At 30.9% G+C, this 15,923-nt stretch overlaps 1 protein-coding gene across 3 annotated transcripts in view; it reads right to left on the bottom strand.

The window, feature by feature from the left end:
* Nucleotides 1–6,559: 6,559 nt before the first annotated feature.
* Nucleotides 6,560–15,923, bottom strand: part of LOC126878792 (cytochrome P450 6a2-like) — a 106,766-nt gene continuing 97,402 nt past the window's right edge. For all 3 annotated transcript variants that reach the window (XM_050641684.1, XM_050641685.1, XM_050641686.1), the window contains exon 8: nt 6,560–6,957. In XM_050641684.1, the coding sequence (XP_050497641.1) occupies nt 6,788–6,957 (170 nt within the window). In that variant the 3' untranslated portion in view covers nt 6,560–6,787. The remainder of the gene's footprint in view (nt 6,958–15,923) is intronic.

The raw sequence follows: 15,923 nt of genomic DNA, 5'->3' as shown, positions 1-15,923 counted from the left end.
CTGTTGCATTGTCAGCCAACATAGAAAGACTCTTCTCATCATAAGGTTTACCATTCCAAACTACGTAATCGGCTAGGCAATGTCAAAGCTGCTAAGTTGGTTTCAATTTTTAAAGAGCTTAATTCCATCAGTTATGACGTGACTGATTTAAATTACAAGATTACTATGAGTCTGAAACAGTTTTGAGAAATTGATTAACTCTTCTTTGCAAAATATTTTCAGTTTTCCAATTTTTTTTGTGTTCAGATTATTAATAAATAAATAATATATATGTTAAAAAGTTTATATAATGTATTTGAGAATCTTTTTGATGTTATATTAATCACTTGTTTAATTTAAGTGTTTTAAACAAAATCTGTTTTAAACATAAGCAAACGTTTAAAACATGTTTAAAACAGTTGATTAAAACAAAACAACCCTGTTGAAATTGATGTCTATAATTTTTTTTGTTGAAGTGTTCAAATGCCAAGAGCCAGGAAGGATGTAGTAAAACTGAAGAACAAAAAAAGGAATACATGATATGGATTAATAGTAGGTGTAAGGCGTACAGAAAAATGAAACGAAAGCTTAAGAGATAACCAAAACAATGATAATAAATAACAAGGAAGGCGTAAACAACAGAGAAATAAAGTGCAATCAGATAACATTAAAAAAAGTATCAACCTATGAATACCTAGGTAGGGAGTATAATAATTCACGACGGGAAAATAGACGCTGAAATTGCAAACGAAGGAAACAAATCGACACGAATATTTTATACCTTAAATAAACCCATACTAGGACATAAATACATACAAATGGAAGTGAAAAGGAAGATGCATAATACAATAACAAGACCAGTAATAACCTATGCAAGGCGAAAATTGGACAATACAGAAGAAACATGAGTCAAAAATAGAAGCAATGGAGATGAAACACTTAAGAACGATTGCAGGAAAATGAAAACGGGGTAGAATAAGAAATGAAGAAAAGAAATAGAGCCAATATTATATCACATCCAAAATAAACAACTGGAATGGTATGGACATATCATAAGAATGAAACCAGAAAGGATGGCCAGGAAAATACTGGAAATGGGAAACACAACAAAAAGGAGAAGAGGACATCCCCGAAAGAATTGGAGGGATCAAATAGAGGATATAGTACATGTACGAGGGAAAACGAAAGAAGAAATGAAAAGCCTAGCCAAAAACAGAAAAGCTTAGAAAAATAGAAAAATGGGTGAAAGAAACAACGGACCATGATCCGACACCATAATAGGCATAAGGAAAAAAGACAAGAAGGATAGATAAACTGAACGAACATTCATTAAAAATTCTTGTTTTATGTAAATTCTATCTATAAAATTTACATTTATATTGAATTTAAATATATGGATTTGTTGATACTTTTTTCAAAAAAAAAAAGAAGTTCGATAAAGAAACAACAGTTCAGAATAATTTTAATTATTTTATTTGTTCTTAAAAATATTACAAAACTAAAATAAAAATAATACAAATGAAAATAAAATATACAAAACTACAACCACCCATTTAATATGAATATACCTTTGGCCGCCCTTTAATGGTAAATTAATTTACAAATGCTTGCATGTAAGAACAATGTAAAATTAGTATGACAGAGGATCACCAGGAAATAATACGAAATTAAATAGCATTTCAACTTATTTTTGTAACTCTACACAGAAAGCAAACATTTTATTTTTATTTTAACTAAAACTTTGGTTTAATAGTAAAGTTTTTATTATTATTTTGTGTATCTGATGAAACGCATTTTTTTAATACTTAAAAACTTAAGTAGCATCAATTTTTTGGTGGTTTCGGTCTACCTGGGGTAAAAACTGAACATACTTTTTTATGAGAAAATGGGGGGAGTCTAAATTTGGGATTTAATATTGAAACAATGAAAAAGTGAAGCTGAAAGTTTCAAAATTTTATGTCTATTTTGTATAACAAAGTATAATAATATGTCCTTAGACTACTCGTTAAACATGTCTTACACAAACATATGGCAAATATCATCAAAAGCTAAACGAGTTAAAAATATTTACTATAACTTTTTTCTACTCCCGCAAGAAGTAAATTTTATGTTGTTCATTATAAAAATAAGATATTTATATTTTTAATTAAAAATATATGTTTTAATACTAGGTAATACATACAATACTGGAAGTATAACATTTAAAATGAAAATAAACCAATAATTTTATTGCATCTATAAGTAAGCGTCCTATGATGGACACATCTACACTAAATTTAAAATTAAGATGCACTAGAAATAAACAGACCAAGACAAGTTAAATGCTACTATTAGGAGCACTCCCGAATCATAATTCACAATGTGTAGAACCTCGATTATCCGTCAGGGCACCGGACCAAGGGTATGACGGATAATCGAAAAGACGGTTAACAGAATATTAAAAAAAGTTAAAAATTGATAATACAACTCTCAAATTGTATTTGTTTGTTTTGTTTGATAATACAATAAGTGGACTTTGTTCGTGTTAATATTGTCGAATTCGGTTTAAAATATTCTAAAATCTTTGTTTGTTTTACTGATGCTTCACATTTTGCAAGGGATGAATTTCTTAATCGGCGTAAGATCATGCAATCTACTTTATTGGATTCTTCTTGTCGAGAATACCACTAGATGAATGGTTTTATGTGCGATGTAGCTTCTCTAGCTTCTTTAGGCAAATCTTTGTCAGTTGCAAAAGCATCATCGACATGGCCACCGTCAAATTCTAAGTTTGTGTCAGCTTCTGAAGCTGTTTCGTCAGCCTCTGTTGTGCCATTTCAACGATTCCATCATATGTCAGCAATCGATAGCCGCTTGCGTCCTCGTCACAAATTAACCATTCCTTTTATCATCTTTAGGCAACGTAAACAAAACAGTTGATTCAGCCATAACTTCATTTGTTACCGCATTGTACATTTCAGCGAATTTCGTTTGGCTTATCGCAATGCTAAAAAAATTATTTGATGACTCAAATTTTTTCTTATGTACTCGATACAACTTATGTACAGACCCTGACGGTTAACAGAGGTGACGGTTAATGGAGAGACGGATAATCGAGGTTCCACTATACAAACTTTGGAAATCATGATTTGGGATTTACAATGTATATACATTGTAAATTATGATTCAGGAGTGCTCATAGTAGCATTTAACATCTCTTGGTTTGTTTATTTCTACTGCATCTTGAATTTAGTATAGTATATTTCTATAAATATTTAGGTTAATTTAAATACCAAAACAAAATATGATATGTTATTACCACTGAATGTAAAAAATATTTAAGTACAGTAAAAACTATTAAAACTATTTTGTCTATTTTGTGAAAAGTTACTATTCACAAAGTTTATTTAGCAATAATGTATCAAACCCGGTATTACCACATCTGCGAAAGACAGTACCTCCGTTGACTAGGGTAGGTTTGTGACTATGGCCACTAATGTAGACACAATGAAATTCCAGGTTAATGTATGTAAGTGTAAATAATATGAAATGGAGATTTATTATTTTTATAACAATACAATAATTTCGATGGTTAAACAGATTAGGTTTCATTTTACAGATCTATTTATTCTTACGAGATCTTTCCTTAGAACACTTAGAAATCAAATGCACATTGTTTCTCACTGGCCCTGGGAATAAAAATTATGGTTACTATTGATTTGTACACCAAGTTACTTCAGGCAGGTAATATTTATACTAACCATATACTTTGTTTCTATAAATGTTTAGATCAATTAAAAATGGTCTTCATTTGCCAATCTGTTAACATTTTTTCAACTCATGTACTGAATGTTCCATTAATTTCACATTTTCCCTAAAACAATATCAATGTAAAATCAAAATTATTCCTTTCATGATTGCATTTATTTTTGGAACTTTACATACCTTATACTTACATTTAACAAGAGTAGAGACATGTTTACATTTTCCACTATTTTCTGCTTTACAAGAACATAACATTTGGCTAATGCTCATGCCATTTGTGAAAGATAGGGTTCCTTTAATTTCGTGGGGATTGGACCTTACTGAAGGAATAAACCATATTATATTTTGATGGTATGCTCAGAACTTTCTTCTATTTTTCCAGCTAAAATAAGATGACCCGAGTTTAAAACTTCTTGAATTTTCAGTACCCAAGAACTTCAAATATCCCACGATACTACTTAACTTCATGACTAAAAAATAGAACCAAATAGAAAATAGAACTTCAACAAAACAGAACAAAACAAAATATTAAAATATTGTAGAACTTTCTTGAAAACAAAACCAAATTTGTTTTTGACAGAATGACTTAAATGGAATGACAGACGATTTGTGACGGAACGGAACAGTAAATTAGGCAACATTGTATTCCATCAGGGCGAGTTTTAGCCGCAGCTGTTATTCCACAATACATATCCCCGTCTTATTCTGACCATTTCTTACCTGAATGGATCAGGGATAGGAAACAACGGTAAAATATGAAATCGAAAATAGGCATTATTTGTATCTATGCAATGTTAAGGACTAAAAGACGAATGATAAAGTACTAGGGCTAAAGAACATACATAATCTCTTTATTTTGTTTGCGGTGGTTCAAAATAGGTATAATCTATTTTGGTAGGTAACTCAATATTATTTAAAAAATACATATAAGTAAGTACATATAAGTATATAAATTTTAGTTACTCATACATAGTTTAGTTTAGCTAAATATTAGAATATAATAGTTTATATAAATAACTAAAATTTATAAATATGTATTTACTTTTTAAGTAATATTGCAGAATGTAGGTACTAACTACATTCTCATTTGCCATTAAAATATGTAAATATAATAGGTATTTGGTAGAACCAGTAGAACCTATGATGAGATTAGGTGATGCTGAAAACATACTTCTGAGCAATATAGCACTTGATAGCACTTTCTTAGAATATCCTTAAAAATATATTCTTCTAATACAAAGATGTGCAGTAGTATGTTTAAAGTATATAAATAGAAGGTTTATACCACTTCCTTGGAATATTCTAAAAAGTACGTTCTTAGTATAAACTAAAAATATGTGCGGTAGTACGTTCTAAGTATATAAATAGAAGGTTTATAGCACGTCCTTGGAATGTTCTAAAAAGTATATTCTTAGTATATACTGAAAAGAAGTGCGGTAGTATATTCTAAGTATATACATAGAACGTTTAAGTACTGTAATGTAGTATATACTCAGTATGTGCTCTGCACATTCGCAATGGTAATTACGCATATTCTCAGTATATACTTTTTCTGAAAAGTATGTTCTATGAATCTACTAAGAACATAAAATTGTTATGTGGGATATTATAATTGAGTTTACAACACACCGAAATCGAATCAAATCGCGAGAGGACAATATATATGTCTTTTTTATGAGAACCTGTCAGAAAGTGCTTGTTTTTCCTTCAAAAATGACTAAGCTCTCCTAAAGAAAGTAATGATGACACATGGCCCTTTCTTTAGTATTCCGAAAATTATTATAATTATCTGACCCAAGTACCCGCGGTGTCGCGAGGGTTGTAACCTACTTACACAATTCGATTCCTTCGGCTACGGCCAGAGAAGTGACAATTTACAGCGCTGTAAGAGCAGTAAAATGAAGCGCGAAAAATGGGTCCTATCCTATGTTGCTGCGCGATATTTATAACTCAGTCTGGCCATCCACTACACTCACCATGGGACAGAAATTCGTTACGCTTTCACGTATTCAAGAAAGTAAGGAAACACAAAATAAAAGAATTCAGAATATATGGGCAAGTAGCGTATCAGTAGTTTATTGAAGGAATAAAAATTAAAAATAAAGAGGTAAAACATTTAAAAAAATGTTACATTGTAAACGGCAAAAGACTAAATTTTTTCCTTTAAGATTTTGCTGATTTAAGGTACTGCGTCTGATCTTCTTAAGAGGAAACAGTAGCGATCAACAGGTAGCAAAAACGCGTTGCAAGATTGCGGCTGTAATTTTGAATATTTTTTCGAGATATTTGGCACACGTATTCGTAATATAATAAAAAATGGCGGTACAGAGCCCAATTTGAATAATATATTAAATGCGGAAATTAATTTGTAATTAAATACAATATTAAAAAAACGAGCCTGTATCGCCATTAAGAAGAACAAAAAAAATACACTTTCTTCAAATAAACTTTTTTATCCGATGCCTAGATTTTGTGTCATTTTCGAACTACTAAAATTTTTTATTTCATTAGTAGTTCCAAAATGACACAAAATCTAGGCATCGGATAAAAAAGTTTATTTGAAGAAAGTATATTTTTTTGTTCTTCTTAATGGCGGTACAGGCTCTTTTTTTATATTGTATTTAATTACAGAGTAATTTACACATATTAATATAGTTTTCAAATTGGGCTCTGTACCGCCATTCTTTATTATATTACGAATACGTGTGCCAAATATCTCGAAAAAATATTCAAAATTACAGCCGCAATCTTGGAACGCGTTTTCGCTACCTGTTGATCGCTACTGTTTCACCTTAATTCATGTTGGATTTATTTTTGATAAATAAATTAACATCTGTCTAGGTATACAATATTTTATTTTGAAACCACAAACATCTTAATTCAAATCCACTTTAAATTTTACACAAGTAAAAAAGTACTGTTGTTTAGGAGAAACTACAAGATCAAACAAAAATTTCAATCACCACTTATTTTGATTCAAGCAACGAAGAAGACATAAACCTAAAAATCTTTAATACATATCATTTTATATCTTTTATACTTCTTATATATTTTTTAATAATTTTTAATTTTTCAATTTTTTCATATCCAACCAAATACCACCAACAACTTGAGGGATAACACTGAGTGGTTGTAACTTTAAGGGTTGTACAGTTTTTTTGCTAAGAGTTATTTTAAAGTCTTTTAGAATGTTGGTTAAGGCTACTTTTGTTTCCATCAAGCCGAATCGCATACCTAGAAGATAAATAATAATTATTTCAAGTTATATTAGCTGTAAGCCCGACCGCACATCAAAGAAACATGAAACGTAAATTACGTTTCATGGAAATAAACCACTGCTAAACAAATATACGTCCGGCCATTTATGAAACTCTCCGAAAATAAAAATGTGTCGTGAGCATGAATCACACTCGTTTCATTGGTAGGCGGACTTTGAGATTTGTTTAGCAGTGTTTTAGTTTCATGAAACATGTTTTTCGTTTCATGATTCATGTTTTTCGTTTCATGTTTCTTTGGTGTGCGGCTTGGCTAAGGGCAAATTGATAAACTGAAGTATTTACTCGTACAAACTCATCATTTAATTATAGCCCAGTATATGAACGGGAAATTCGGCGATACCGTGTAATTTTCAGGGGCAACTCCGAATTACATGAAAATTTGGATTTACGTTCTACTTACCCTCCACTTCAAAGTTGAAATTGTGCCGTTGGTTGCTTTTACTTGGGGGGTGACAGTCACCCCTTCTCGGGGGTGAAAAAACATACGTCCAAGATAAGACGGGAAATGGATAAATTGACTGATTTTAAGCAACTTTTGTTCTATAGAGTTTTTTACTTAAGTCAATACTTTTCGAGTTATTTGCCATTGACAATGTTGATTTTTCGACAAAAAACTACGTTTTCAGACGGTTTTTGGCAAATAACTCAAAAAGTAGATAAATATTTTATCGAAAAAAATATCCCTAGCAAAAGTGTAGCTTATAAAAACCCAAAAAAAATGGTTTATCAGTAAAGTCTATAAATTAAATAAAAACAAAGTTGTAGCTCATGAAAAATACGTTCATATTCGTCTAATACCAAATCGAATATTTCAAGGTGAAATCACCGAAAAATTAAGCACTTTTCGAGAAAAAACGCATTCAAACTTTTTTAAAGTGTTTATGAAAAGCTTTGTTTCAATTGTTAACAAAAGTTTGAACATTAAAAATAAGCGAGTTACGCTCAAAATAAAGTTGACCCTCTTTTTTTTTGTAAAAAATCATGAAAATCTCGCCGTGTTTAGCTCCCCAAATGAAATTAATCGCTACCGCTTTACAAACAATTTACTTACCTACCTATTTTTTATATGATATGTCAGTATCACCGGTTTAAAGTGTTTATTTTTGAAAGGGTTATAATTGAGAAAGATTGAATGGGTAACTAATCACGAGTGTAGGCAAATTTTGAACAGCCATATCTTAACCAATTTTTGTCTTACGGAGAAACAAAATGAAACTATCATATTTATAATAGCAAAACCTACATTTTTTTACTGTTTAAGATTTTTTTATCACTAATACTTTTTAAGTTATTTTGAAAAAATGAAATTTTTCAAAAATTTTTAGAAATTTTTTTTTACTATAAAACCAAATATTTTCGAAAATAAGCACTTCAAACCAATCAAACTTACAGATCATATAAACAATACACATGCAGTTAAAATAGATGGTAAAGCCAAACGATTAATTTCATTTAGGGTGCTAAATAGAGGGAGGTTTTCACGATTTTTTTACCAAAAAAAAGGGGGCTAACTTTTTTTTCAGTGTAACTCGTTTATTTTTGATTCTGTAAACTTTTGTAAAAAACAAATAATAAGCTTTTTTTTCGATACTTTAAAAATGTTTATAAGGTTTTCTCGAAAAACGATTCTTTCTTCGGTGATATTGCGTTGAATTATTCGATTTGGAATTAGACGAATAAGAACGTATTTTTCATGAGCTACAACTTTGCTTCTACTCAATTTGTAGACTTTACTTGTACACCATTTTTTTTCGTTTTTTTATAGGCTACACTTTTTCTAAAATATTTTTTTCGATAAAATATTACTTTTTGAGTTATTTGGGAAAAACGGTCTGAAAACGTAGTTTTTTTTTGTCGAAAAATCAACATTTTAAATCGCGAATAATTCTAAAAGTATTGACTTACGTAAAAAACTTTATAGAACAAAAGGTGCTTAAAATAAGTCAATTTATCCATTTCCGGTCTTATTTTAAACACGCGTTTTTCACCCCCCGAGAAGGGATAAATGTCACCCCCCAAGTAAAAGCAAACAACGGCACAAATTCAACTTTGAAATGGAGGGTAAGTAGAACCTAAATCCAAATTTTCATGCAATTCGGAGTTGCCCCTGGAAATTACACTCCAAAACGGTCATTTATTGGGCTATTACATAAAAACAGGATATCAATCAAAAGAGCCTAGCCGGGTAAGATGATGAAAAATGCCCCCAACTGATTCAAATTCCATATAGGCCTCTTTTTAACACATATTTATATAGAAACTCACTTTCTGAAATTTTTAGCCCACTAGGTGGTCACGGGACCCACCTAGAGCCTAATTAGGCTTTTTAAGTTTTTATTTTTTATCTCAACCGCATCGAGAGCTAGCGAAAAACTTTAAATAAAACTGTTGTGCTTTCAAAAAGCTCTGTCTAATTTTTTTTTATTTTTAGAACGATTTTAAAATTTTAAATGAATCTAAAAAAACTAAGACACTCGTTCTCACGAAAAAAATATATGTAACTTGTATTTTTGGACAATATTTCACTCTGATTTTTTTAAATTTTTTAAAATTGGTGAAACGTACTTTTAAAAATAAAAAATCGCATTTTTCGCTTTTTTCGCTTTTGAGATACAATTTTATACAGGGTGTTTCCAAAAAGTTAACACGATGTCTAGGATAGGTAAAAAACTGAAAAATAATTGTGGTTTGCTTAGTAAAAAAATTTTTGTAATGCCATCCATTTTAAAGATACAGGGTGTTGAAGAAAACAAAATGTTACATATTTTTTACAATTTTGCCGAAACTACTGGCAACATTCTAATAAAATTTGACGGGTTTTAAAGGTAGTTATTATGCATTTTTTGACATTTAAGAGAATTTTATATTTATTATTGGCGCGCATACGGACAATGGTTTGAATTTTTAAAGAAAAAAAAATAATACGCCACTGAGATATTTCAAATTAAAACTCATTTTTTAATTCCTCGTTCAATTTGTGACAAAAAATTTATCCTCCCTTTTTTTCATGTGACGCGACATTTTTATGCAAAATATAAAACATCTTAACCCTTTCAAAGTATTCGAACTAAGTTTCTACATATGTACATATACAGTGCGTCCATAAAGTAACACATAAATTCGTTATTTCGTAAACCGACGACTTTAAGGAAAAATCCCAAAACAGGTCGATTTTTATTTTTAAATTACAATATTTTGGCATATATATTATATGTTACCGGCCAAACCCGATTTCTGGCCAAACTAGTTTGTCCTAGGCCAAACTAGTTTATCCTGATATAAATACAAACACTTCAGTCCAAAATAGTTTGTCCTAGGTCAAACTAGTTTATCCTGATATAAAGACGCACACTTCAGGCCAAACTAGTTTATCCTGAAGTGTATGTTTTTATATCAGGATAAACTAGTTAAGCCTAGTCTAAACCAATTTAATCTAGTCGAAAGTACATAATTGAATACAGATTCTTTGCTGATTTAAACGTAAGTTTAGAAGACACTATTAGTAAATGATAAACCGAGATGGCACTTGTATGAAAGATATAGAAATGAAAATAGTACGGGTGAAACAAGCCACGAAAGCACTCCATGGAGTGATATGAAAGAACACTCTAACTAAAGAAAACAAAAAAGGATTTTTCAGGGCCTAGTGATGAATATTACCCTACAAGAGCGGAAGAATGACCAGTGACAACAATAATACGAAATCAAATACGAACAGTTGAATTGGAGTTTATGAGAAGGTATCTAAAAATTACCAGGTAGGACAGAATAAGAATAGAGGAAATATGAAATAGATAGAAGTAGAATGCTCAATTACAAAAAAGTTGTGGTAGTAAAAGAGCCCTGAAATCCTCCCGCGGGGAGGAAGACGGAGAGTAAGACCTGCCGTGAGATGGAAAACTCACATAGGAAATGCTATGCTAGATAGAGACCTCAGAGATGGCGACTGGGAGAATAGAGTGCTATGGACGACGAAAACGGCAAACTCATAATGGGAAAAAGCCAAGAAGAAAAAAGCAATTCAGAGAACTAGTACGGCTTAATATACCTAAATAATAAATTTAATAAAATACTTTGTTCTGGGAAAAATAATCATTTTTATTAAAATTATAATTATTCGTAACAAACAATAATATTGAGTTATATTCGCGGTCGGACGGACAGACAGCCTAGGTCAAATTTCTCACCTTTAGTAACATCCTTGGACTATAAGCTTTCATTTGACACCTCATTTGTCATTCTACCTGGTATAATGACGAAGGGGTTGAGTTCACGGACAGACAGACAGACGGACGGACGGACAGACGGACGTGGATAATTCAACGTTTTCACATTTTTTCAAAATTGTTGAAAACAATATTAATTCGTACTCGATTTTATTCTAAGTGTATCTTTTTTTTTAATTTTTGGAGAAAATCTCATCCATTTTTTTATTATTTTTTACATTATTTAATTATACAAGAATATATTGATTTATAGCATATATCAATAACTTCCTTCGATGTATCATATGATACCATATATCTGTTACAGTTCAAGTTGATTATCCAGTTGGAGTTGACTCCAACTAGTTGGAGTCGACTCTAACGGCTGGTTTCAGTAAAAGTTGATTATAAATATAAAATGAAGATTTATATTCAACATTTACTAGTAAAAGTAGACTCCAACTAGGAAAAGTATACTCTTCCCAATGCCATTTAGTAAAAGTTGATTCTGATTCACACAAACAGCCGATTCTAGAAATTAAATTAATGTTACTGAATATGTTCAAATTAGTCTAGACTGTATCGTCGTCCCCGTTAGTGAAATTACTCCGATTCGAATTTTTTGCACAAACTTACTCAAAAAGAGGTCCTTATAACAAATCTACTGGGTGCCAGGCAGTACCTTTATCGATAAATTGTTTAAACAATTTTTTTTAGACAAATTCACAAAAATAATTTTTTCACTTCGAACAATTTTTTTTAGATCATTTGAGTTATTCTGAGCAAAAAAAGGTATTTTGTGATTTGTCTCCAAAATTGATTGTTGTCGAGTTATACGCGATTTAAAATTTGAAAAAGCATTTTCAAGGCTTAATCTCGGTTAAAATCCATTATTATGAAAGTCAGAAAGTGACCAAATCAAAGTTTATAGCCCCCTGTACAAGATCCAGCAGAAATTTTTGTCACTATTTTATTACTACGCTTTATCTTTAATTATTAACAATGAGCGCTAAGTGCGTATTAGGCGGCCGTCAATGGTGAGTGCTAAAGAGATGCACCATTTGGGCCGTCCAATGGTGAATCTCACTCGCACTCACATTGACGGCCGCCTCAATACGCGCTTAGCGCTCATTGTTGATAATTAGAAATAATATCTTATTAATGAAATAATGACAAAAATTTCTTCAGGATCTTATAGAGGTAGCTTTAATCTTTGATTTTTTTTAGTTTCTGACTTTCATAATATACAGTGAGCACGTAAAGGTTGGAATAAATTCATTTTCCCGAGAATGGACGGTTTTAGAAAGAAATCCCGAAACAAGTCAATTTTTATTTTTAAATTACGACTTTTTGGCATATATACCATACTAGTGACGTCACCCATCTGGGCGTGATGACGTCATCGATGATTTTTTTAAATGGGAATAGGGGTCTTGTGATAGCCCATTTGAAAGGTAATTCAATTCTCTATTCAATAATATAACTAATAACATAATTTTTTATACAGGGTGCCCAAATTTTTTTATTTTTTTGATTCAATTTACTGACATAAAAAGAAGAATGCAAGTAATTTATTTAATTCAAAATACATTTTACTGCTCTCATAAAACAGAATAAAATGTTTATTTGAAAAATAATCATTGCTTTTCGCTTAAATTAAATGTTCAAACTGTCAAGAGGAAGGTGGGTGGCTGCTTTAATACTGAATTTAAGTAAAAAACAATATTTTTATTTGTCAAATACACATTATTTCCTGTTTTCTGATAGGAGTAAAATGTATTATGAGTTAAATAAATTACACACAATCTTCTTTTTGTCAAAAAATTTAATTAAAAAAAAATATTTTTTGGACACCCTGTATAAATAATAATGTTAATGTTTATATTACTGAATAGAAAATTGAATTACCTTTCAAATGAGCTATCAAATGACCCCTATTCTCATTTAAAAAAACGTAGATGACGTCATCACGCCCAGACGGGTGACGTCACTAGTATGATATATATGCCAAAAAGGCGCAATATAAAAATAAAAACTGACCTGTTTCGGGATTTTTTTTTAAAGTCGTCAATTCTCGAGAAAATGAATTTATTCCAACCTTTACGTGCTCACTGTATAATATCGTATGGCATTTTTGCCTTTCGGACAGTTCCGGCGCCAATTACATCTTTAACCCTGTTTCAAGTAACTAATGTCGATGTACACTAGCCCAGGGGGCCCGACGGCTTAACGTGCTCTCCGCGGCACGGTGAGTGGGCTCGTGTCATTATTGGAAATGAAAATGGAGTGGACTGGCGTATGAGGCCAGCGATTATGCCGTTACTCCACGGCCGCTCGCTCGACTTTCACAATAATTATCTTTAACCGAGTTATTAAACCTTGAAAATGGTTATTTTGGCGTTTTTCAAATTTTAAGTCGCTAATAACTCGACAACAGTCAATTTTAGAAAAAAAAAAAGGCCCAAAGGATCTAAAAAAATTTGTACGAAGTGAAAAAATTATTTTTGCGAATTTGTTTAAAATCATTGTTTATCGCCAAACGTCACTAAAAGCATTCATTATTGTACTCATTTGCCCTCATTTTCGGCAGTAAAGTAACACTTTGTTGTATTGAAAGAAGAATGTTACTTTACCTGCCGCGATTATTAATCAAATTAACCGAGATTGAATGTAAGTGGTCAATGGCTGCAATCGATTATTTATTCGAGTGAAATTAAAATTTATTTACTTTAATTATTAAAAATATTGTACAAAATTTATCTTATTATTAATAAAATTTATGTCAAAAAGTAAAATTTTGTAGTGTTTCGCAATTATATTCATACAAAATAAATCAAAACTTTACAGATTTAGTAATTAGGTAGGTATACAATATTGATAACTATCGATTAAACATCAAAACCGGCCATCATGCAAAAGTCATCTGTCATTACTGTCATACGAATTTTTTATTTCGTCTAAAATTAAAAAAATGTCCTCAAAGTTGTAAGGAAGTGTTAATGTTTTTTATGATTGACGATACAATTTTGTACGCACCACCTCAATACTCTTTATCGAACGCGTCTGTTGCTCGCTTCGCTTCCTCTGCTCGTAATATCAGACTCGTTCGATAAAGAGTCACTTTGGTGACTTGGTACATAAATGCCCGTAGTCATACAACTCCAAAGAAAAAAAAACTATTAAACAATTTTTCGACCGCGGTACCGTGTGACACCCTGTGTATTTGTTATAAGGATTGTTATACGGATGTATTTCTTTGAGTATGTTTGTGCAAAAAATCGAATCACAATAATTAAGCTAACGGGGACGACGTTACAGACTCTACTAATAAGTAGTTAAAACGGTCAAGACAAAGAAACGCACACTCATCAAAAATGCACTTGAGATTCTCGTATAATCAACATTTACTGAATCGATCCAGGAAGAGTCAACTCCAACTAGTACAAGTTGATTTAAATTTTTAAAATCAACTTTTACTGCTCGTTTCAGTTGGAGTTGACTCCAACTAGTTGGAGTCGACTCTAACTGAGAATCAACTTGAACTGTAACATATCGATGTATAATTTTTTTGCCATACCTGTTGGGACGTGATTTGGGAATTCCCCGCATGTAAAAGTCCCGACATGTTCGCTAAATTACTTTCGACTCCGCTAAATTGGTTTAGACTAGGTCGTACTAGTTTATCCTGAAGTGTGAGTCTTTATTATATCAGGATAAACTAGTTTGGCCAAGGCCAAACTTGTTTGGCCTGAAGTGTGTGTATTTATATCAGGATAAACTAGTTTGGCCTAGGACAAGCTAGTTTGGCCTGAAATCGGGTTTGGCCGTTAACATATATATCATACTTGTGACGTCATCCATCTGGGCGTGAAGGCATAATTGATGATTTTTTTTAAATAATAATAGGGGTCATATGATAGCTCATTTGAAAGGGTATTCAATTCTCTATTCAGTAATATAAACATTGCCATAAGTATTTATACAGGGTGGCCAATTTTTTTTTTAATTAAATTAATTGACATGAAAAGATGAATGCATGTAATTTATTTAATTCTAAATACATTTTACTGCTGTCAGAAAACAGAAAAAAAATTTATTTGAAAAATAAACATTGATTTTGGCTTAAACGAAGTGTTCAAACTTCCAAAAGACAGGTGTGTGGCAGCTTTAACATTGAATTTAAGCAAAAAACAAATTTGTCAAATAAACATTTTTTTCTTGTTTTCTGACAACAGTAAAACGTATTTTAAATGAAATAAATTACGTACATTCTTCTTTTTGTCTCAATTATTTTAATTAAAAAAGAAATAATGTGTGTGTACTTTGTACGCACGTAAGAAGTTATACTTCTATTATATGATTTCAACGAAATGAATATACTTTAAACAGTTTATTTATATTTTATTTAAATATTAAACTAATTTTAATACTTACTACTTCTCAAAAATTGTTATTAAAACAGTGCCAAAAATTAAAATAATAAAAGAAAAAACACACACAAACAAACACATTGAAAAATGCCACAAATGATTTCTGAACAATGTAGGAAAAATTTTTAACTAAATACGTATTTTCTGAAAAAAAAATTATATAATAAATAAACTTACGATCATAAAATTTATAAAAAAAAATAAAAAAATAAAAGTTTCCATTGGGGTTCGAACCCGCTTATCAGCGCAGTTAGTATTGAAATTCATTCACCTTAACTTTTACCCAC

Source organism: Diabrotica virgifera, chromosome 1, assembly GCF_917563875.1.
Source record: "Diabrotica virgifera virgifera chromosome 1, PGI_DIABVI_V3a".
NCBI classification, from domain to species: Eukaryota; Metazoa; Arthropoda; class Insecta; order Coleoptera; family Chrysomelidae; genus Diabrotica; species Diabrotica virgifera.
Note: the sequence above shows the minus strand (reverse complement) of the source record. Positions and strands in the feature narration are given on the sequence as shown.